At 44.8% G+C, this 25,393-nt stretch overlaps 1 protein-coding gene across 4 annotated transcripts in view; it reads left to right on the top strand.

The window, feature by feature from the left end:
• Positions 1–25,393, top strand: part of CHDH (choline dehydrogenase) — a 1,156,730-nt gene that overhangs the window by 539,975 nt on the left and 591,362 nt on the right. For all 4 annotated transcript variants that reach the window (XM_069643628.1, XM_069643627.1, XM_069643629.1 and 1 more), the window contains one exon: positions 8,930–9,081. In XM_069643628.1, the coding sequence (XP_069499729.1) occupies positions 8,930–9,081 (152 nt within the window). The remainder of the gene's footprint in view (positions 1–8,929; positions 9,082–25,393) is intronic.

The raw sequence follows: 25,393 nt of genomic DNA, 5'->3' as shown, positions 1-25,393 counted from the left end.
ATAATGCTTATGCATTCTAATAGCTCTGTACAGATGCGAGTGAACTCGGGGGTACAAACGCAGGAGAAATTGCCACTAGAGTGGGTTGCATCAAGGCTGTGTACTAGCTCATTCCCTGTTTAACCTTTATATGTGTGATGTAGGCAAGGAGCTAGAGCCCGTAAGATATTTTCCACCCAAAATGGACATATGCATGGATACCTAGGCTGCACAATTAATAGCACACTTGCCACCAAAGACACAAAAGCAAGGCTTTTAGTGAAACTACCATCTTTGGTGGCACAACTCCAAAAACTCAAAGCTAAATACTTTAAATGCACTCTTATACCACTTATACATTATTACAAGCAAGAAAATAATTCAAATACTCTTATACAGTCTTGAAATCATGGATGTACCAAAGGAAAAGGATCTTGACCGTATAGAAACCATTATTTGGAAAAGAACGCTAAACCTCCCTAATTGTGTTTCGAATGATGTGGAGGTGGCTGCTCTGTCTCCTCCTAATGCATCGGTTGCTCTGGGAGCTTCAGGGGGAGTATTGATGGATGCCATCTTGCCCTCAACTGGTAACGCTGCCTCGGTTACTAAAATGCCAGAGGTAGGAACCGCAGTACATGAGTATACTAAACGCTCGTTTACCCCGGTTTCTAAATTATTGTGCATGCTTCTGAACACCAGATCTCTGGTTAAAGCTGCTCATGAGGTCTGTCATTACATAGAACAGAACAATATCAATGTTTGCGCACTAACGGTTCTAGTGCTGTGAGCCCATCCCTCAATTCAGATATATCGGAGGGTTATGTCATGTTACGACAGGACAGATTGGAAGGCAGAGGGGGCCGGGGCGGTTCTCCTGATTTTTTTAAAGCAGAGCTGAGTATCTGGGAAGTACGTGGCCAAATTATGGATGGCATAGAATCTTTGCACATTAAAGTGGGTCTTAATGCAGAATCCACTGTCAATTTTCTCTTGATATTTAGGCCTCCCTCTTTAACTGAAAATTTTATTTTGGCACTTTCTAATTATTTGTTGGCTATTCTTAAGCCTAATTCCCTTTTTGTTTTATTAGGGGATTTTAATTATTGGCTGGGTCATGCAGATGACGACTTGGTGGCAGAATTAGAGCAGGTCCTCTCTGATCTGGGTTTCGTACAAAATATGAAGTGAAAGTAAAAGTTCTAGGAGTGGTTTTTGGCCAGCTGCTGAACATGAAGCATAAAACACTTGTGTATTCGCGCCTTGAAACACTTGTGTATAGGCGTGTTACAAATAACATATATCATATCAAGGCTCATGTTGGTAGTCTTGCTTCGGCAGCAGTCTACTATGTTAAATTGCTGGCGCATCTCAGACCTTTTATATCCCGGGACAGTGCTGAAATCATTGCGAGAGCAATTATTGGGGCAAAGATGGATTACTGCAGTAGTCTTCTGGTCGGACTCTGCAAAGCGGATACCAAAAGACCTCAAGTTGTACAAAATGGAGTGGTTAGAGTGGTCGTTGGACTATCTTGCTGTGATCATGTTTCGGCGGCTAGGCATTCTCTGCATTGGCTTCCTGTGGAGACGCAAGCCCTGTTTCGACTCTTGGTTATCACCTTTAAATGCAGACTGGGCCTTATGCCTTTCTATGTACAAGACTTTATTATTAATAAGGTTAATAGCAGAACCCTCAGGTCAACCAACCAGAATTACCCAGATGAAAAACTAAGAAGGTAAAAAATTGAGCCTTCTTTACTGCAGCCCCTAAGGCCTGGAACCTGCTCCCTCCGGCGCTGCGAGGCCAGGTCTACTTGGTCCTATTTAAGAAAGAACTGAAAACTTGATTGTTCTCTTAATCTCCGATGCAGCTTTGACTGATGATCTTAGACTATGACTGTTTGTTGGACTCCCTTTGTTATTGCGTCTCTTGTGTTCTGTCGCACTCTAACGCCTACTGGTCTGTGGTTGCACTACATAAATAATTTAAAAGTAAATTATGTTTCTACAGGGCTGACGGAGGCAGCCGGCTGCGTGCACGCACACGTTCCTTCGCGTGCTCGCTCCGGTGCATCTAGTTGGCTTGGTGTTTGTCGGCTGATAGCAACTTGGGCTCCCTTCCCTTTGGGCTTGCAGGCTTGGGACTCCAATGCCCATTGTGCCTCCTGTGTACCGGCTAGCGCTATCTGGCGTGACGTGAATTGTCTTGCCAACCCCTCTATTTTCTCCGGGCCGTCCTGATGCTGCAGTTTTGCATTGCCGGTCTAGGCTGCTGTGGCGCTACTCTGCTGAGTCTTCCCATTGGTGTACTGGCAGCTTGGGAGTCTTGGCTTTGCCTTTGGTGCTTCCACTCATTTTGGAGATCATAATATATTAATGATCACTTTGGGATTGGCTCTGGGGCTGTTGAGAAAGACATACTTTAAGTCCTTATCAGAGTGGTTTGTCGCTGGTTTTAGATCTTTATTAAGCCTTAATTGCTCTTTATTTTCATTGCCCTCTGTATGTCTAAAATTAGAGCTAAAGCTAGTAAAGTCCATATCTTTCTGCAGATGAGGATGTTTCTGATTGTTTGCAGGTCTTCTCACCAGGTACTGGAAAATTTCCCACTAAACTGAATACCAATATTGAAAAGAGGGGATGTCTCCCTAAGAAGGCTCTGTTGGTATGTCTACAGACGAACTAGTCCATGATCAATTTACATTAGACAAAACAGAGATATTTGACATGGAATCCCTTGTGCAATTCTCCCCAGACTCGTCTGAAGGAGGATATAAACCTGTCCATTTGATCCAAGTAGTTCTATACAATGGCTGCCAATTAAGGACAAACTAATCTGAGATCTTAATTTATGTAGACATTTTACAGATTTTTGCTTCTCGATTCATGTCAACTATGTAATGACAAACTGGCAGTGCAGTTTCAGCCACTGAAAGAAGATGAAGTCCTGCCAATGGAATCAGACTACAGATAAGAAAGATCAGACATCCCAAACCTATATAAATCAGAATTCTCAAATATCCCAATGTAACCAGAGTTGCCTGGCCCCTTGCGAAAAAATCAATTCTCAGTGGATTGGAAGGGTATAATTGCTATGGATAATAGGGATAATTTTTGTCAGACTACCGTAGAGCTGTAGCCTACAAAACTGCTATTAGATCAAAAAAACGGTGAAACAGCAAACACCATTACCAAATCTGCAAGTGTTACGTCCATCATCATTGGAAAGCAAGTCCACCCATCTTTGCCAACATTGCAGATTGAAGGAGAGATTGTCCATGTCCCAGTGTTACCGGTTCAACAGAATATCATTAACCCTAAATATTGTTTACCTAAGAACATGCGTATTGGTAAAACCTTTATGCCCCCAATTGCCGATGATTTCATGACGAAGAACGTTAAGAACCACAGAAACGTGATCATCACCAATCTAGAGACATCAGTGGGATATCAAACTAGAGATGCCTTGAGGAATAAGGTGCTAGCATTGTTACGTCAAAAGACTGGCCCAGGTGTTGTAAGAAAGTCGGACCTCAAAATCATTCGAAGGGTTAAGATAGATCCCATGATGCTTTCTACGAATTAACGCTTTATAAAAACCCATTAACATAACAACATAGATCAGTGGTCCACTCAGGACGGCATGCATTTCATACTGGTGGGTTGTGGTATAAGTAACCTGCCATCCTATTCATCCATTTGTAATGACCTGTAGAGAGCCTCATCGGACCTGAAGCTAGTTGTTGACTTTTCTGTTTTATAATACTGATGCTTGTGAATAATTGACTTTCTGTGCATCTTTCTCTGTGTTTGTTTTGCTGTTTGTTACACTCTGAGGCCTATGGGCGTTTGGTGCATTATAGGAAATTAAATAAATATAAAATACATGGCAGCCATAAGGACAGAACTGTGTATTCAATCAATCCATGGCTATGTCAACTCAGAACCATATATAAAAACGAAATTCTCCAGAATCCTCACTCTATAAAGGGCTAGGACGAATGTTAATAAATAGGAGCTCTACAAGTCTAAATTTATACCACAATGAATGTATGAATGTTGTAACATAAATAGGATGTAATATGGAGTAGTTTCTTTCAAACCTTCCTGGTTCCTGACATGGTCAGCCACTCCTACATATCGACCGGTCTTCATGCATTTCATATTTAACCAATTGTGTACCCTAGATGTCTGGGGTCCAAGAAGGGATATTACCAGAAAAGAACGGATCTGTTGCGTATGCAAGTTTCCTGGGATGATGGAAAATTGGAAACATCTGTGCCTTTTTTGTAAACAAACTGCTAACATACGCGCAATACATTCCTAAGCCAACTCTACAGGGACTTTTGGATTGTAGACGGTGGGCCTCATTATGAGGTTCCTGGTACAGGAAAAATGCTGGTATAATTGATGGGAATTCCGGTACCAGCATTTTTTCCATACCAGGAAAAACACAAGTGGGTACCACGGATCTACCTCCAGGCCTGACTTGGTGGTAAATCGGGGCCCCAACAGCAAAAGAATGCTGCAATTACCGGCCGCAGTATTACCAGTGCCGGTAATTGTAGCAATCCCCTTTGTGGAGTCCTATCGGACTCCACGGAATGGGGATTTACCGTCTTTTCCGCCACTTGGAATATCCCGGTAATACTGGGATATCAGGCGGTGGAACAGTAGGGGCAGTTTGCCAGTATCTCGCTGTAATTACCGGCATGATACCGGAAAACTTGTAAGAGCCCCTATGACTCAATATGGGGCAGTCTTTTCAATGGAGAACTTCTGAGTACTTGGCAAGTGTACGTTTCATAAAAGCATGTTCTAAGTTATTGGGAGAAGCTGAACTAAAGTGGCACTAGGGACAAAGAAAGAGAACACAAATATTCAAGCCTTGCTCATATATGCAAGAACGAGGTTGTTGAGATCAAGCAAAACATGATGATCCCAGTTATGGGTTATGTATATTTTTCGTCTTTGATTCTCCAGTTATCCTCTAGTTAGTAGTGGCAAAGCACAGGACACTAACCTAGAATTATGCTCCGTTAGGGTACTCTCTCATTACTATGAAATATTATCATTGTACATTTTTATATATTTTTTAAATATTTAATATGTTTAGAACAAATGTATGAAAAAATAGATTGTATGAAGTTATGGAACAGTGACTTTCGCACTTCTGAATGCATTCACGAGTAAAGATTTAGTTAAATCAATATACGATTTAAAAAAATATACACATTCATAGTCTGGTTAATATACAAAAGTTACTTGTACTACATAATTACACTTATAGAAAAGAAGTTTAAGATTAGAAAGTAAATATTTAACTATAAATATAGCAATTTTATTGCTAATATCTTTTGTCATTTCTTTTGAAAATAAAGTATGATTCTCTATTCAAATATAACTGATTTCTTTCCAAAATACATAAATGCTTGTATGCCATTCTTCTTTGTAATAATACCTGAATGTACTTACAATTGTATACCTTTTGTTATATTTAAAGTAACAAGGGCAGAATACATTGTACTGTGTAAATATGAAATATGTACATATATAATTATAACACGCTTAATACCGAAGAGGTTTCTAAGTGCAGATCTGGGATTTGAACCTGTGTTGCTCTGCGTCGTCTTGCTTTCAAGACGAGCACGTTGCCAACGAGCTATACTAACCATGTAAATATGGTATGTAACAAAGCAGAGATTTCATATTTCAAAATGTAATGAATCAAACCTGTATCAGTAATGTCAAATATGATGTCATTAGAGATGCCATCAGTGATGCCATGTATGATGTCATCATTGTGGTCATACGCTATGCTACAGGGGGTGCAAAGTTAAGGTGGACTTGCTTGAAATGTTAGTGCTGAATATTCTGATCATCTTAACTCTCAACCAAGGTTTTTTTCACTGAATTTCAAAGGTTTTGTCGCTATGCTTTTTTTCCATCTTAAGTCTGATCACCTTAACTCCCTCTTAACTAATGTTTTTTCACTGAAGGTCAAGTGTTTTGTTATACTATAGTTTCTTTGGGGTCTACTAGCTAAGGCCTTCAGCTGTGGCCAGTAAAAGGATGTGGCCTCTGTACATGTTGCACCAATAGGTTTCTCTGGAGCCCACTAGCCATGGTGTTTGGCCGTGGTTACTGTGCATGTTGCACCAGTAGGTTTCTTTGGGCCCACCGGCCATAGCCCTCGGCCATGGCCAGTGACCACAGCCTGCAGGCTTGGCCACTGTACTTGTTCTATCAATACTTTTCTTTGGGGTCAGTTAGCCATTGCCTTCAGCCTTGGCTACTGAACATGTTGCACCAATATGTTTCTTTTGGGCCCACTAGCCATGTCCTTCTGCCGTGGCCACTGTAAATGTTGCATCAATAGGTTTCTTTGGGGCCCACTAGTCATAGCCTTCGGTCTTGGACACTGTACGTGTTGCACCAATATGTTTCTTTGGGGACCACTAGCCATAGCCTTCGCCCCTTGGCTACTGTACATGTTGTACCAATAGGTTTCTTTGGGATCAAATAGGCTTCGGCTTAGGCTGTACATGTTGGCCGTGGCCATTGGCACAAAGACCCATAACCTCCTGCCTAGTAGATGTGATCACTATAGGTGTCAAATATTTTTTTTTCCACTGTCTTCCGATTCCCACAGGATAACAGCAACTACACATATAACAGCCACAAACTTCCCATGCCCGCGGGATTCCCCCAGTATTTCCCTGATAACATGTCTTCAGTTGTAGCAGCAGGAATTTTGCGTGATTCCCCCAATAATTGAACTCTAACTGGCTTCCCAGACCACCCCCAACTCTCCAACCTCACATGGTGTCCTCTTTCCCTCTCCCCACCTCTAGCTTGATGAGATTGCATCCTTTTTCCTCCTCCAAATAGCTTTTTGAGCACTTTTAGTTTTTGCATTCCCCAGTGATCTTTTGCAGCGAGCAAAAAAAAAAGTCTGCTTTTCATTTCTAAAAAGCTTCTCTGCTGTAAAGCCCCATGGGTGATTTGGATATTTTTTTTGGGAGCAGGGTGTTCCCCCTTCGCCATTGATATTTTAAAAACTACTGGACAGATTTACCCCAAACCAGTCCAGTAATCAGTTTCTTATTTGGTCCAAATCCGCCCAGTGGTTTTTGAGGTAAGGCCGACCAAACATTTGACTTTTTGTCTATGGGAAATGAACCGCAGCAGGCCGAAAACAGTGTTTTTTTACTTTCTTAATAACTTTCTTTTTTATCAAGACTTTCCAAAAATGTCAATTTTGTGGAAACCCGTGACAAACTTTTTGTCCACCAAGTCAAAGGTTATTAGCAATCGAATTTTCGAAATGTTTATGACTCATAGGTTTCACCTTAGGGCGGTGACTATCTCGTCAAAATCCTGATCGATGGTACTTGTAACTATAGGAATATGCCTGTCTTATTGGCTCTGCATATGGAGCTCCTATAGGGGCAAGAAGTAATATGAGGCCTCCAGCCCTTGTAGTTCCCAGCTACCCATTTGCTGATCCACAGATTCATATCTGACCTGGCTTCAGCATAGTCTTTAGGCAGTAAGCCAATCTATGTTCCCAACTTCCACTACGCATGCCACAGAAGGCATTCTGGAACTGCACAGTCAAAAACAAATGTATAGGCTTAGACTAATTGACTGGTTAAGAGTTTGAAATTATGCCCATTATGAATGCTGCATACAGTAATGACTGTCATTGCATGTTGTATGCTCATAGAAAGTACCTTTTGCTAGAGCCATGAAGTAATGTAACAAATGCTATTTCTGATCTACCCCAATCTAACACTGTTGGGTGCACCTAGCTCTGGCGTCTGCAACTTTTGGCACTCGAGATGTTTTGGCTACAACAGCCAGCAGCCACAACCAGCATAGTTAATGGTGATAGATCATGGGAGTCCTAGTCCAAAACATCTGCAGAGCCACAGGTTGCAGACCCGACCTAGCTAATTAATATCCCTCGAACTTTCAAACGAAATTAGCAACTGATGTTGAAGTGGTTCTTCCCATTGAAGTTGCAGGTTCATTTTTACTCAAATGTAAACATGCAATTCTATGCCCTTTTGAGCAGAAGAAATTCATGTTGGACAGTAGTCATTCACACCATTACTGTCCCGTGTAGAAAGTATGCAGACCGGGCTGGAATTACCCTTCTGTGCATTGTGCATCTCTATGCACAGAAGGGGTGATAATGTGAGAAGCAGAGATATAGTCTCAGATTCTCAGCCCCTTGTGTGGCTCCTCTGCCTGTTTTCATCCTGTAAGTGCAATGGGTGTGCATATCCCCTAGACGTACGGGGCAACCTCTTTATCTTGCAGGGAGCAAACACAAACATTTACTTTTCCAGTGGAGATAATATTATGGGTCAATACCTCCATATTTTAAGGAGGTATTTCCACCCATGAGCCAGAGGTATGTATTGCATGCAGTGTTTTAAAAATACAGCAGATAGCAAGTGTCTCAAATATGATCTGATTTTTATCGTTGGAGCCATACTAACAATGAACCCCTTACTATCAGTCCCGTGACATTTTGTAAGTGGGATAGGAGAAGAACGTTTACGATGAAGAGGTCTCAACAGCTGATCTTTAAGGAGGTTGTTTATGATTTCCGAAATCAAGTTTAATGTTTGTATGATATAGGTTGTTGCTTGTGTGATTCAAATATGTGAATTATATTTGCAGCTATATCTGCCATATTAAAAATTATTTTGGCGCATTCTCTCTTCATATTTTAATGAATTCAAACATTATATAAAACTCACCATGCAATATAAGAACACAGAAGCCCCTTTAAGTGGGTCTTGTTTTAGTTTTAAAATATGCATTGAATTCATCAAACAAACAAATTGTCATTTGTAGTAACTCATATTTTTATAAATGTATTTAAAATTTCATCAGAAATCTTAATGTTTTTTATGTCCCCCTTAAATGTATAGGAAAGAGGTGGAGCACAGCCAGTGCTTACCTGCGACCTGCATTACCACGCCCAAATGTCCATGCAGAAGATCAAACATTTGTCACGAAGATTTTGCTTGAAGGCACGAAAGCTGTGGGAGTTGAATTTTCAAAACTTGGACAAAGAAAAAAGGTAATGAAATGAGCTATCTACATCCTTTGCAACAATAGAGGGAAAGCAAATAACAGGCCATTGAGTGAGGAGAGAAATGGGGTAGAATTCAGCAGGGCTTGTTTATCAGCTTTTAATGTCAAATGTACAGCTGTATAATTCTTTGGATACTATTTCTATTAATAATTTTAAATTTGATATTTAATTAGGTCATTGGTTCGCTGCCAATACATTTTTCTTAGTTCACTGTAAATGAAACTTATTTCAGATGTTGATCCATAAAGTCACAGAAGTATGCAAACCTTTGAAAAATATTTACAATATGAGAATGTTATTATTCATAGAAAAGAACAATGTGAGGCAAGTAAACTAGGATAATTTTAGAATCTTTTCAACTGATTGCCTTCTATCAGATTAGTCAGATTAGTATTCCCTGGCATCTCTGTCACGTCTTAATGTTCCGTACTAATTGTGTTTATGTTTGTGCCCCTATGCCTGCAGGCTGCCGGCGCATTACAAATAAATAATAATTTAAAAAAAATTGATTAGTGTGGTGTGACGGTTCACTACATGTCGTCACTTTTTCCCGAGTGGGAGCTCTTTCTCATGAGGACACAGAGTTGAGGCTGCTACCTAATGGCTACCTGGGGTGGTTTAATGAGGGAGGATCTCATGGGGAGGGACACTCACAGCCCAGGGAGAACGACGTCTACATACAGGGTTGCATACCAGGTCACATCACACTGCTACCTCCATTAGACCCTTTGTCTGATTCTAATCTTTACTTTGACTCTGAGACTATATATGTCTATTGCTGTAAAGCAGAACCTCGTAAGTCAATGGTCAGTACTGAGATGAAGAAGAACTGGAGTATTAACCATGTCGATACTAAAAACTAGGAGGCCGTGGGTAAATCCAAGGATTACCCAGGGGAAACCAATAAAGGACTCAGATTGTTACAAATGGCAACAAAGTATACAAATAGAGAAGGGATTGTCTCCTGTTTAGTTTATTTATTTCTATAGCGCACTTAAACGGTATCTGGGTGCTTATAGCTTGGTTACAGAGTTACAGATATTCATTGAGTTCAAAAATACATACAAGAATTTGCAAAATTGAACAAGTAAAGATACAAGACATCTCAGAGTATAGTATAGAATCCATACAAAAAATTACAAAATATACAATTACCGCAGGTAATCTTGAAACTGGTTTGTATTATAGTGCAAGTCCGGGGTGCAGATGGTAAGCAGGGGTACAGTGAAGCTAGATTATACAATTTCAGTACTAATATTATTGGGTAAAGAGCCAAGTTTTCACCCTAGATCTGAAGGTCCAGAAAGATGGTTCAGCTCGAATGGCAGTGGGGAAGGAATTCCAGCACTTGGCTGCTAAAACTGGGATGCTTGAACCCCCTGCCGTTGTTAGATTGTACTTGGGTATATTGAGGCAGTGGAGGTAGGATGTTGTAATGGATCTCGAGGAGGAATGTCTTGAGAATGTATCGGTTAAGTATTGGGGGCTGTATTGGCCAGGCATTTGTGCTTGATGATGAGTGTATGCAGTTTGATTCTGTCACGTACTGGTAGCCAAAGTGAATCTTGTCTGATGGATGAGATGTGACTGGAGCGTGGAATGTTCAAAGCACAGCAAAGGGCGTTGTTCTGGAGAACTTGTAATCTATTCAGGTTATGCTCAGTAGAGCAAGGGAATAGGGTATTACAGTAATACATTTTGGACAAGATCAGGGCCCTTGCTAGTGTGAGGCAGCTGTTATTGGATAAAAAAAGATTTGCAGGCGTTGATTAGTTTGTTAGTATATGCTGTTGAGTTTACTTGTTTTTTGAGAGAGAGGAAGGAGTCTAGAAAGACTCCAAGGTTTTTCACCTCTTTGGCCACTTTAATGATGATGCATCAATATTGAAGGATTTGTACCGGGGTCGAGTTTATTTAGCAGGACTTGAGTGCCGACTATCAGATGTTCCGTCTTATCGTCATTCAGGTAGAGGCTGTGTGTGGACATCCATGCCTGAATTCCGAGATAGATTTCATTTATTTTTTCTGAATCTTTTTCATAGCAACCAGTGAGTGTGATGAGAACCTGGGTGTCGTCTGCATAGTTGGTGTAGGTGACACCCAGGTTACCAAAACGATCAAAGATGAACTTTGTAAATGTTATAAAGCGTCGGTGAAACACAGGATCCTTGAGGGACTCCACAATGGATAGGAACTGGCTCAGCTGCCGCTGTGGGGGTGAACACTCTAGTAGTTCTATTAGTGAGGAATGACTGTATCCAGCTGGTGGCATTAGGGGAAAAAGCTGCAGCAGTAGAGAGGTGTTTGGTCAGAATTTGGTGGTCGACAATTTCGAATGCCGCTTATCAATCCAAAAGGAGTAAAATGGCCATATTACCCTTGTCTCTTGCTTCATTGATTTGGATTTTTAAGTCTAAGAGGGCTATTTCCGTTCCATGCCTAGGTCTGAAACCAAACTGTCTCATGCCTAGGAGGTTATTGACTTCAAGGTGTTGTTGAATTTGTAGATAAGCTACCCTATCTAGTTTCTTTAAGAGAAATGGGACCGTCGTTATGGGACAGTAATTTGTTGATATGTTAGGGTCTAAGTTGGGTATTTTGAGGAGCGGCATGAACCATGCCTCTTTCAGATTGTTGGGTACTAGGCAGTTTTTAAAGGAAGTGTTAATCAAGTTGGTGATGAACAGTGCTAATTCTTCAGCCCCTTCCTTGATGATTGGAGCTGGACAGGTATCGCCCTGGCAATTGGAAGGTTTAAGACCCGCTATTATGTTTACCACTTCTTCAGTAGTTACCGGTGAGAAGTGGAAGGGCGGGAATGAAGGCAGAAGAGCGGTGGTCGTGTTGTGTGAGAGAGCGATAGGAGCAAGTAGGGCTATTTTGTCTGACAGAGCTTTCTGGATTTTGGCACACCGTGCTTTTCCTTTAGTGAAATTATCACAGGGTGGTACAGGTGATTCCAGTTCTCTTAAGATAGTCCATTTTTCTTTGGTCCCAGATTTAGCATTCTGTATTCGGGTATTGTAGATCTCTCTTTTAGTATTGGTAATGGTGGCTTTGTAGGATTTGTAGGTGTGTCCAATTCAGCCCCATAGGCCGCAGTTATTGAACGTGCAGGAGGTGGGAACTTCGAAGGATTCTGCGAGACCCAGGGAAGAGAGTCGGGAAGGCGCCAGCAGACGGAAGGCACCGGCATATGTTCCTCGAGCCCGACCGTAAATACCCATTTGTATATTTTGGCATTGATATTGAGGAGGGGGGTGGGCTGATAAGCCCCGCAGGTCCTGTGGTCCCTCCCCTCCACGGTATCACCGTAATAAGTGCTTGGGTTAAGGAGTCTTGGGCCTCACCCGTCTAGAGTATATCATTAAAGAGTCTTACCATGAAGGGAATCAGGACTTCGAGGAATGATTTATAGAACCCAGCTGAGAATCCATAGTCACCCGGCCAAGATGCATCCGTGCTAATGCCCTCTTGATCTACTCCCGTATTAAGGGTGTCTCGAGGGCCCCAGACTCCTCTCCGAACAGCCTGGGCAAGGCTATATCCGCCAAGTATGCGTTTACGCCTCCCGCTTCTTGCATAGACTCTGATTTGTAGAGAGTCCAATAGAAGGAGGCAAAAGCCTCCTGGATCTGCTCTGGCGCGGATACTGTGACTTTATTGTGTTCCACCACATCCGACACTCACCATTCTGCTCTCTACACCCTAAGCATAGCCGCTAGGAGTGCTTCAACCCTGTCTCCCTTCCCATAGAATTCCTGCTTGAGGAATTCGAGGTTCAGAACTATTTTCCCCACCTCAACTAGTCGCAGTTCTTCCCTCTTTACCCTAGCCTCTGCGAGTAGTTCCCTCTTTACCTCTACTGGTGCCCTCTTTTCCAGCGTTTTGATCTCCTCCTGCAACCCACGTTCAATGAGGGCGTGCTCTCTTTTCATCGGTGCACCCTCCCTGATCATTATTCCCCGCCAGGTCCCCTTCCTCGCTTCCCACACTATTCTCTTTGTTACTACGCCTGTGTGGTTCGTGATAAAGAATTCCATAATCTCAGTCTGGAGCTCATCCCGAAACACTGGTTCTTTAAAGAGGGAATCGTGCAGCGTCATATAGAACCCTTGGAGTTTGTTCTTTGCACCCTGCGCGACGTTCTATAACTCCCTGGAAGTGAACAGGTAGTCTTATCCTCATGTAGGTCCCACTGGAGGTGGGGGTGGGGGAGTGAAAAGAAAGTATAGCCCCTCTCATGGGGGTGGAGGTGACGTCAGGTGTCCTGTAGGCCATATAGGTCTGGCGTCTCGCAGATCTCGCCATAGGCCGGTTTCCTGGGAGCCTGCTTCCCGTCCCGCGTCCCCGGTCTGTCCATCGCCACATCTGCCCAAGTGTTAAAGTCACCACCCAAGACCAGATGCCCTGTGCTTTCACCAAGTATCTTGGGAAGGGTACCCTTCATAAATCTCAGCTGCCCCTGGTTAGGGGCATGTATCGTGGCAAATGTGAAGTTAACCCTGCAAATACTTCCTGAGATCAAAAGGGCTCTCCCCTCTACATCCGACCAAACCTTTAATACCTCCCGACCAAACCTTTAATACCTCCATCCTAAGTGCCTTACGAACCAGGATTCCCACGCCCGCTTTCCTACAAGGACCCGAGCACCCAAAATGTATGTCCCCCTGATCCAATAGGGATTATCCTTCTTCCCCCTACATGTATTTAGTCTCCTGTAAGAAAAGGATATCCAAGCCTGATCGTTTAAATTCTCTGGCCAACAAAGATCTCTTCTTCTGGGAGTTAAGGCCCTTAACATTCAGGGTGCCAACTTTCAAGGGACCCAGTTGCTGCCCATCTTCCGATGCGGTCTTCGTGTTACCCTGTCATGAGACCCGCTTCTCCTCAGCCCAGCTTCGCCACTGGCTCCAGAATCCACGTCCACCCTAAACTCGACCCGTTCCATCCCCCCGGCGCCTGGCTCACATCCACTCTCCATCTTCGGGTGTCGTCGAGCCACCAACGGGACACACTAATCGGGCTGTCTCGTCTTAATCCCCATAACCGTTGAGCCCCATACCCCCAACTATTACCCCACAAACTCCCACCCTGAGAACTCCTTCCAGACTTCTTCCATTACTTCTTGCGTGTCCCCTTCATGATCTGCACCTTCCACCCCCCTTCTCCAAACCGTGGGGCAACTGAGTATGTATGCAAGCTCGGTGCAGTCTCAGGTCAAGTTTCAGATGTGGGAGAAGCATTCAGTTTCCTGAACTTGCTGGCTCCGGGAATGCGTTTCCTTCTTGTGCCTTTGATCTGCCACGGCCTCTCCCTGTTGTTTTCCTGCGAGTATGAGGGTGCTCCTGTGTCTCCCAGCAGCTCATTCTTCGCTCTGCTGATCTCTGCTTCCATGGTCAATTTGTGTCTCTATTCATCGATTTCAAACGAGATTGAGAATGGGAAGCCCGATCTGTAGCTCACCCCTTTTTCATTCAGCCATTTGGTGAGGGGCTGACGGTCTACTCTTGGCTAGGGTCATGGATGATGGGTCCTGAATTACAGTGACTCTGGCTTCTCCGTAAGTAATGGGTCCCACCTTCTTGGCATTCTCGAGGATCTTGACCTTATCCGGGTGGTTGTGGAGACGGACAAGAATGGATCTGGACTCCCAGGGGCACCCCCTGCTCTATGTATCCTCTCAATTTTGAGTTCATCCATGGAGTCACCCCTGAATTCATTTTTGTGATTTAATACAGGTTTCTCTTCAGGTCTCTCCCCATCTCCCCTTCTTTCTCTGGTACCCCAAAAATCCTGAGATTTCTTCTCTCCCTTTTCTCAGTCATTCATTTTCAAAGTAATCTCAGCCTCCCTGCACTCTATTTCGGCCATTCTCACATCCATTTGTGTTTGCAGTGTGTCCAGGGAGGACTCTCTCTCCCCTCTATCTTATCAATCCTCTGCGTGATCTGGTCTACCTTGCCGCCAGTGTCCGCTCTCATGCTTCTGATCTCATCCATTATTGAGGCCACATCCCTTTTTGTTGCCATGGAGTCTTCCTCCTTCCCTGCCATGGTCCCCTTATTACCTGCTTTCTGTGTGTCCACCCTCAGGGTGTAACCGTATCTGGAGAGCTTTGAGGACCAGTCCATATAACATCTGTTCTCCATGGAAAGCCCTCTGCGGGGGTTTCCCGGGGTCCCGTCCTAGGGTGGGTCTAGATCACTGGTGCTGATTTGGTCTTAATTCAGCTCGTGGGGGTCCAGCACATAACCCGTATCCGGTTCCCGTATGTAGGTTGGTCTCCTCCAGGCTCAGGGAATCCCGTCCTCTGGGCTTGCTATGGTGGCCTTCCTCGTCCGTCTTCCGTCCGTTGCTATTGGGGGGGACTCCCCTCCACCAGGAGCCTCAAGTGGGGCACACCGGGCCACACCAGCCAGTCTTCTCATTTCTGCCGCCGTCAGCCTTTTGGCCCGAAGGTGGGCACATGCCCCCGGTATCAGGGGCCCACTCCTTCAGGGTTCCCTGTATATCATGGGTTCTACAGGCGTCGCGTGGCTGCTCCAGCCGGCTCCAGGTGTCTTGGGTCCCCAGTGGCCTAGGGCTTATCTGTCAGGACGTCCCCTTCCACCGCCAATAGTGTAAGCTAGGTGGTGGGGTCCTGTCCCCCTCCATGTTCTCACTTGGCTACTCCTCCCAGTCCTGGAATCTAGGTTGTGGTGCCTGGGGTCGCCAATTCCCCCTCGCCACATGCCCACCACGCAGGGTCGTCCGGCAGTAGTCCGCTTCCAACAGAGGCAGGCACACGCCCCGATGTTGGGGCGCCCACACTTTTCTGTGTCCGTGGGCACCTTGCGTACCTCAGGGGGTCGATGAGTTCCACTGGTGGCCCCTGCTGCCTGCCTTTGTCCCACTCCTCCTCAGTTCCCTTCTTGATGGTCTCGTCATATGAGGCCTATGCCCCCCCCCCGCTGCTGTGCATCCCGGAGCGGGCTTCCCCCTATTTCTCGTGGCCCACCTGGGGATTCAAGTGTGGCAGGCCTTATAATGGAGGCCTGTTATGTCTGCTCAAGTGTCTGCTGGGGGGTTACAGCCTCTGTAATGTGGGCCGCTGCTGTATGTTCGGGCAGGGGCCTCCCACCTGACCTTGACTGGACCAAGTCGCTGGTTTCTTTAGTCTGACGGTGCCCTGAACGCACTGGGACTCTGCACGTCCTCCCGCCGCAAGCAGGGAAAGTTACTTTTGTTTTCCCCCCTGTGGCACAGCCACGCGGTTCTCTGGCCATAGGGCACCGATCGTGCCTGTTACATCTCCCCAGGTGCCTGGGGGGCTTCCAACGACACGTCCACGCAAAGTGTCCCGCGGGATTTGCGGGGGTCAGGAAGTGGCGCCTCAAGCCACTTTCTCGACCTCGCGGGTCACAAGCACGCGGTTTAGGCTTCTGGCATCTGCGCACCCCCTGGTGGCCCTCTCATCAATCCTTTTTAACCTTTATATGGAGGTTCTGGGCACTCTCCTCAAAGATCCCAATATATAGCCATCCACCAATATTCAGTCAATACTCAGTTGTACATGAGAGTAAATAGCACACAGGACATTGTTCGTCTCCTTGATTACCTAGCAATCATTCAGTCATGGATGTCGACTGCCTGCCTTAAACTAAACCCATCCAAGACTGAATTTGTCCTCATCGGTCTGTGTGCTGAAAACCTTGTCCAACAATGGCTCAATGATGTGCGCCTATAAGGATTTTATCCACAACTCTCCCACTCAGCAAAATCCTTAGGATTTACCATTGACAACAATCAGTCCTTCCTGAAAAGCATAGCCAAGTCGGTCCAGGTAGCCTGGCTCAAAATCTCTACCCTTTGAAAAATCAAACCCTTCATCCAGCCGCAGGGCTTCTGGGCCGTAGTGCAGGCCCTTGTGGTCTTGCACATCAATGGGGGAAATGTTCTACTGACAGGGCTCCCAGCTGCTCACTTGACTCCCCTAAAAGCAGTCCACCACGCTGCAGAAGGTCGAATTACGGAAGCATGGAAATTTCACTGAATTACCCCCATCCTACGCAAACTACAGTGGCTTCCACTCCAATCCAGGATACTGCACAAGACTGCATGTATCAGCTACAAAGCGGTGAGGAGTAGCACACCATCGTACCTGGCATCTAAACTCCACATAGCTAATGGCACACGCTCCTCACGCAGCAAATCGACCAACCGGCTTGAATCACAACTCGTCCGCAGAGAGTGGAGCCTCAAACAATCCTTCTCTTGTCATGCACCCATCCTCTGGAACCCAAGCTTGGTGTCACCTTGGAATGCACCTACAATTCTTCAATTTCGCAAATCTCTCCAAACATGGCTCTTTCAACCACACCTGACCAAGGACTAAAATTCCAATGGACGCATATACCGACACACAGACCTCACAGTACTGCGCTACTGTGAAAATGCCAGCCCACATGCTGGCAACCCACATTCTGTACAGCGCGCCACTGCTCTCGAACTAGGTCTGCTCTTCAAAAAATAAAATAAAAATAATAGTTGGTGAGACCAAATAAGATGCTAGCACAGTAGTCCAGTTTTGAGAAGACAGAGTCGTTAAGAGATGTTTGGCGGTGTTGAAAGGAATGAGGTGCTTGATTTTCCTAATCCAGAGGTTAAGGTGAGCCGTTGTTGCAGTTTTTTAGATTAAAGTATAGAAGATGTGAGATGGATTGTAGATGACGCTGAAGTTTCTAGCTGAAGAAGAGTAGGGGAGAATGTCAAGTGGGAATTCGATAGGCTTGGGAGAGATGATGGAGAGTATTTGGCAGGGAAGAAGAGCACCTCCGTTTTGGTAGAGTTTTATATCAGAGAGTGTAAAGCTGTAAAGCTATCCAATATTTAATGGCAGAGAGACAGTTTGAAATATTGATTGAGAGATCACAGGAGAGTTCAGGAAAAGAGAAGTAGATTTGGGTGTCGTCAGCAAAGAGTTGGTACAAGAAACCAAAGGAGGAAATTAGTGACCCAAGAGAAGATATGTAGAGTGCAAAGAGGAGAGGACCCAAGGCAGAGCCTTGTGGAACACCAACAGTTAGAGAAGCTAGCGGAGAGGTGTTGCTGCTCCCTGAAACGAAGACGAGGTGCTAGGTACGATTCAATCCAGGCAAGAGCTTGATCATGAATCTCATGAAGAGTATTAAGGAGATCAGAGTGATCAGCAGTATCAAAGGCAGCGGATAATTCAATTAGGGTAGAGGATTGGAGTGCTTTGCAGAGGCAATGAAGATTGAGACATTCATGAGGGCAGTTTCCGTGTAATGACAGAAGCAGAAACCTGCTTTTAGGGGGGTCTCGAAGGTTGTGGATGTCAAAGAAATTTGTAAGACGGTTGAACAGAACTCTTTTGAAAACGTTAGAGTGGTGTGGAAGGAGAGACCAAGGCGCAAAGTTAGCTAGTAAGTCAGGGTCAGCCCCTTGCTTTTTTAGTGGAGGGATGCCCATGGCTGTTTTGAAAACCGAGGGACACCAAGTGGAGTCGAAGGACATGTTGAAGAGTTCAGCAATGTGAGAGGCCACTAAAGAGGCAATGGGCATGACTAGCTGTGGAGCAACAGGGTCTGATGGGGCACAAGAGGGGTTAGCCTTTATCAGTAGAGATAGGACCTCTTTGGTATTAGTGTGACTAAAATGGGAGATGGAGGCAGAGGATGAAGGTGGAGCAGGTGAAGTGTATAATGTAGGAGGAGGGAAAGTGAAGGAAGTCAGGAGAGAGTCTCTAATTTTGGAAATGTATGCATCAAAGTTTTCAACTAGGCATTAGCTGTGAGAATGGTGTTGATAGTCATGGGTTTAGGAGGAGTGAATTTAGGGTGCCCTGTAGCCGGCGAGGATTGTTGGAGTGAGAGTCAATAAGGCGTGAGGTAGAATCTGTTTTTGCTCTATCAAGAGAGGACTTGAGAGAGTTCAGGGCAGAGAGGAAGAGTTTCAAGTCCTCATGTGAGTGGCTACCCCTCCATTTGTGCAGCAGCTGACGCATGTCTGTGTGGGGACAGCATATGAATGGGGTGACCCATGGCTGAGGACGCTGAAACTTTAGGGGCGAAAATTAGCAGTGGGAAGTGAGAGGAGAATGAGTCCTATAGTACGGATTATAAGCTGGAGAAGGCAGTGTTAGTGGAAGAGGCATCAGGTGTGAAGGAGGAGAGTGAGGAATGCAGGACCGAGAGAAAGGGTGAAAAGGCAGTAGTTTTAAATTTCCTTTTATTAATAGGTGAGGCAAGTGGTGAGGAGAGGTCAGAAGATGGGAAGGAGATTATGGTCAAAACAATGGAGTGATCAGATAGCGGCTTTTATTAGTGGCTGAGAGAGAGGTGGAGATGAATAAGAGATGCAATGAGTTGCACCATTTATGCATAGTATGAAGGCATCAAGAATGAGAGACGGACAACAAGACAGAAGTTTAATGAATACACTTTTATTAACTAAAAGGACGGTTGGGAAAATGCCTAACTTGCCCTAAGTTAATGTTGGATTTTCCTTCCTAAATGTAACTGATAGTCTATGTCGGGAAGTCCACAGCAAAGTTGTGTCCAAACCCTATACTTGCCCTCACATCTAACTGAATACAATGTGCATTAAATGAGAAGTGCTTCTTCATCTCAAGTGGAAAAGGGTTTTCCCATCCCCATGATTCAAATAGTTCACTTTACAACAAATGGGTTCCCTTTCCCTGGCTTTCAAGTCTTCCAATATTTCAAAACATCACAATTCCTTGGGATAGTTAATGTTCCAATATAACACAGTTCCTTGGGATATTTCCCCAGCTCGTCGAGTTTGGTTACCGGACACCAGTTTCAAGATCAGATCATCAATCTCAGTTCACATAGGCTTTCTTTAGTTAATCACAGTGTGGTTTTTCCTTAGGTAGGTGTATTCGGTCTAGGCACAGCTGTCGAACTATATGGTCCACCCATTACAAGTCACGCAACCAGCACACCTTGCTTGATTCTGTTTCATAGGTTTCTTGCCACTGTTTGAGCTTCAAAATGAGGCTTGATTCAGTGTCCTTTCAACTGCCTTTGAAGCCTTATTCTCACAGATGTCATTATCATTCAATTCCGCAGGAGCTTTCACTTGCAAAACCAACAAAGGCTTCCAAGTTCACTCTCCTGCTAGGAAACGCAGCTGCTGTTCTAGTTCAGGTTTCACAATCCATCATAAGCTTCCCATCTCCTGCTAGGAAATGTATTCTCTTGCAAACCGGTTTTGCTACTATTTTAGTTCTCGTGCTTAATTATTCTTTGCTCTTGGCAATGCCTGATCATTCACCTCTTAACAATGTTAGCTTACTTGACTCTTATTAATGCTGGCTTATTTGACTCTTGGCAGTGCTTGTTTTCTATTCATTTTTCCCTTATATTCAATTCAGATATGCAAAACCAAATGTCTCTGGCTTCGAAACCGCCCATCCACCGTGTCCCGTTTTCACCCAGGCAAGCTGACCAGCTTTCTTGCGGTCCGATTTCCTTTTTGACAGCTTTCTGGAGACTAGTTTCCCTTCACAGTCTGCTTGTGCTGGTATCTTCTGGCGTTCAGCATCCTACACGGCTTCCTCGCTTTCCAGCTGCTTACTGCGGAGCTCAGTCAGCTGTAGTCAGCGGTCCTGCACTGGTGAGCAGTCGGGAGCCTCTCCAGTGCTCAAGGTACCACACTGCTTTCTCCGGTCTGCCTCAACCTGCCAATGAGCCGCTCAAGCTTGTATCACTGGATCGCGCTCCATAAACCCTGCAGCGTCTCGGGGAAAGTGCCTGCTTGCTGCCACAGCTTCTGTCTTGGAACTCTCCTTCACGCTTGCCGTGCTTCCCCCGATACCTCTCAGCTGAGCCTGTTTTAAAGTTCCATGCTCCATGATAATGAGCCCAACAACTTGACCGCTCATGTTTCTTGGTCCAGTCTTTCTGCTTTTTTAATGGTGGCCTCTTCATCTCAGTACCTAAGTGGTGCATGTTGGGAGTAGGTTGCCTAGGAAAATAGGGAAGGGATTGATAATAGCCTACAAAGACCAAGGGAATATTACGTTCATTGGAAAAGGGAAATGGGGGATACCATGCCTCACCCAAGGTTGCCTCATCCCCACTCCCCAAGTCTCCTCCACCCAGGTGATGCTCCCCTGCATGTCCACCCCTAAGGTCAGGATCCAAAAGCAATGGCCTTTCCCTGGCCACATTGGGGGGGGGATATTTTGGGGAAAGAAGTGAGGACGCCCTCAGGTTCCTCACATACCCTACCCCTAAGCAGGTTGGATCTGGATGTTTCACAGGGGAAACGAGAAAGGAAGTCGACCTTTCATTGATCGCAACCGTTTCAGTATTCCACGGTGAAACTATATGGTTACAAATCCAAAAACCACAGTATAACTTGTGGGTTTGATTCCTTTTGTTGACAAATCTATACCTGGGGTGCATGATCCGTGATGAGTCTAAATTTCCACCATAACAGGTGGTACTTCAAATGGATAATTGCCCATTTCATAGCGAATGCGAATGGGGTTCAGCATTTTTCAATTTATCAGAAAGTAGCGGCTTTACTTGAAAAGTTAGGGATGAACCGTCGGTAATAGCCAATTAGTTCTAAAAAGGGCCTTAGATCTTTCTTGTTCTTGGCTTAGGTGTATCTAGGACTGCCCTAACCTTTTCTTGTTGTGGCTATACCCTGCCATTCCCAGCGAAAAATCCTAAGTACTTTACTGCGGATTGAGCTCATTTGCATTTCTTAGGATTTGCTGTTAACCCTGCAGTTCGTAAGACTCTCTTGATATAGAGGTGATATATATGATCTTCCCAGGTCTTATGCGACTCACGTTATTGTCTATATAGGCCCTGCAGAAATCGGAGTAAGGTTATAAGATCTTACCCATCAACCGCTGTAATGTTGCGGGGCCCCAGGCAATCCAAATGGGAGGACTTTAAATTGGAATAAACAAAGGGGTGTGGCAAAGGCAGTTTTTTTTCTTTATCCGGAGCATACAAGGGAAGCTGCCAATAGCCTTTTCTAAGGTCTATGGTGAAAAGAGAGACAAACTTGCCCAGTCGATCAATGAGATTTTCAATACGGGGCATCAAAGGTAGATATTGCATTGATTTTTCTAAAGTCAATACATCTCCATGTCCCATAGAGTTTGGCTACTAACACGGTGGGGGAAGACCAGGATCTACTAGATGGTTCCTTAATATTAGCCTTCGGAATCTGCCTGACTTCCTGGATGATGGTTGCTTTCCTCGCCACAGGTAATCTATAAGGCTTTAGGTGTACCTCTTTACCCACAGGAGTGTGGATGTGATGGTAAAATCCTTTCACTCTCCCTGGCTCCTCTCTGAATACATCAGTAAATTGGAGGAGTAGATCATAGAGATCTTGTTTCTGGCTGTTACTAAGTTCAGAAGGGATCAATACCTTTCTATCAGAGTCAGCAGGTAATAAACAGGTTAGAATGGTGGTGGCTGCAGGGTTTTCCATCCACTCCTTCATTAGGTCGATATGGTATACCTGGGTTTTCACTCGGCGGTCAGGTTTGGAGATTTTATAATTACATGGTCCTGTCTGTACGAGTACCTCGCAAGGTCCATGCCATTTGGAAATGTATTTATTCTAAGAAGTTGCCAACCACACCAATGCCCTTTGTCCTACTGCGAAAGATCTTAAAGTGACCTTTCGATTATATGAGGTTTTCTGCTGAGTTTGGACTAAATATCGTACCACAGTCGTGTGGTCTTTAAGACGGTGGGTGGCTTGGGAAAGTGGAATTGGGGCTTCCTCTCTCTCTTACCAGGTTTCTCTCAACATTTCCAGGATATCTCAGGGTTCCTGTCGGTAAAGTAATTCAAATGGGGAAAATCCTGTAGACGGCTGGGGTGGTATTTCTTACAGCAAATAAAGCCCACAGTACCATCTGATACCAGTTTCTTCCGTCTTGTTCTACTGGCTTCCGTAGTATTGTTTTCAGGGTCTTACTAAACCTTTCCACAAGGCCATTGTTTGGGGATGATATACTGAAGTTCTTAAGGTGGTTATGTGTAATAGTTCTTTCACCAGGAGGGCGATAGATTGAGATAATGTGAACCAAGTGAGTTGGAGTAATAGTAGAGAGAGCGAATTCAAAAGAGGTAGGAGAGGATGTGGCATTGGGGATTTGTGAGACGTTGAGGCGAGAAGAGAGCAGGTGTCCACCTCCACCTCTTCCTGTCAAACGAGGAGAGTGAATGAAGGATAGTTTGGAGCTGTGTAGGGCTGCCAGAGTGGGAGTATCAGATGGAGAAATCCAGGTTTCAGTGATAGCAAGGAGGTTTAGGTGAGGAGAGCTGGCTAAAAAAGTAGTCGGTGATGGAGCAAGTTTTGTTGCATACAGACTGTGCATTCCAGAGTGCAATGTTCATTTGATGCAGCATGGAAGAGTAGAGAAATTGAGTCTCAGAGGAAGAAATGCGAGGTGGATAGGTGTTAGGGGAGGTATGGTTAGTTCATCAGCCTTGTTTGTCAGAAGTAGGTAAAAGAGAATGGATAGTGGAAGCTTAGAGATGTCAGTTTTATGATAGAGATAGGAAAGTAGGAATTTGTAGCATGATTGGAAAAAGCGTGGGGAGAGGTGAGTAGGAAGAGCAGCAGGAGTGAATGCATTGTAGCTGAGACAGCACAGTAATTAGTAAGCTAGGAGTGCTCACAAGTGCAGCAGGGAGAAAGACCAAAAGCAAAGGCGTGTAGGCAAAGAGGCTGGTTAATGGATGGTCTTCACCCTTCACTGTTGCAATCTCAACTGGAAACGCCTCTGACTGGATGCTTTAATTGATAGTGCAAGCACATTAATCAAAAACTCTATAACTCACCCCAGCAAAGGCAGAGACGTAATATGCAGACTTGTAATGAAAGGGGGCACGCTGGGTCTGAAGATAGGGGTGCATAGCATGAATTTCAGCAGCAACATCAGATCATTAAAGATGTCTTTCAAAAAAGGTAGAGTCACATCTTACTAGTTCCTACGGTCCCTGAAGGTGGTAAGGGGGGCAAACCTTTTCAAATACTGTTTTAATGCTTGTTCTGGGCTCAACAGCATCAAGCAGGCTTATAGGCGCTTTGAAATGGGTCGAGACATTTCATGACGTTTTCTCCTAATGGATAGTGGACATTGAGACAGTTGAGTTGTGTCGATACAGTCCAGCGATGTGGTGCAGTCCTGTAGCAGTGATCATCTTCAATCAGTAAAAGAAACAAGTCAGTTGATGGATTGAGTCAGTATCTCGAATCAGACGTGTCGGCTCAAACTGCTCTTCAGTGCCACTTTAGTGTGGTTCTTCAGTGGTGATCGGCTCAAACGGCTGAAGTCATGCAGGGCCACTTGACTGCATGATCATTTGGGAGGGTGCATGGACTTCTGCAGCCACCTCCTTTCTTCCTATTAGCACACCAAAGTTCAATTCAGAGGAAATTAAAAATAACTATGTGTCATACCATAGTTGCAAGACCACCACATTCCCCCATCTAATATTGCTCCCTCTGTCTTTCTAACATGATTAAAAACTCAATAAGGCATGCTACACCCACACACCTACACTCTCATACCACATACCCCCTCGCTCACCAGGAAGCCCCACACCCTCACCAGACACCTATATAAAATGTCTCCTCCTACGTTATACACCTACATGTTATGGCGCAGGCACGATGGTACATGGGCTTTGTGCCATCAAAAGAAACACCCACACAGATATGAGTTTAGGCATAAACTGCGGTACTTTATTTCACGCCCCTCCCACATCCATGTTGGTAACATGACCATCATGGCTGCCCGTGCTCCCACATCAGGGGTCCCACGTGATACGACATCACATCTTCCCCCAGAATATCAATGTCCTACCCCATCTTTCGATCCAAAGGCAAGGTCTTTTTATGGTCCGACAGGGCCATCCATCTGTTGGAGTGCGTTTCTCACTGTGTTCACTTCCACCCTCTGGTGCAAAGTCCTCTCCATCTCCTGTGTATCCCAGCTCTGCTCTTCTGTATTCTTCATAGCCACTCCTCTCTTCTACTCCATCACTCTGTTCTTCATTCACTTTTCTGAAGAAGGTGGTGCTCCTAGTCACCTGTTTATCAGCATACGCTGCTCGATCATCAATCCATTTTTTGTGCATTGTTGTCAATGGGTGGGGGGGTCAAAAGGCGGCATGTCTTTCTGAGTTACTGTTTGCTTCACGATAATGCTTCCCCTAGCTGGAGTCAGGTGCTGTGTGCTTTCCTACCGCTATCGGCATACTCCCTCATTTTTGTCTTGGCA

Source organism: Ambystoma mexicanum, chromosome 2p (assembly GCF_040938575.1).
Source record: "Ambystoma mexicanum isolate Mex_15411 chromosome 2p, UKY_AmexF1_1, whole genome shotgun sequence".
Taxonomy (NCBI): Eukaryota; Metazoa; Chordata; class Amphibia; order Caudata; family Ambystomatidae; genus Ambystoma; species Ambystoma mexicanum.
The sequence above is the reverse complement of the archived record's forward strand: the minus strand, read 5'-3'. Positions and strand labels throughout refer to the sequence as shown.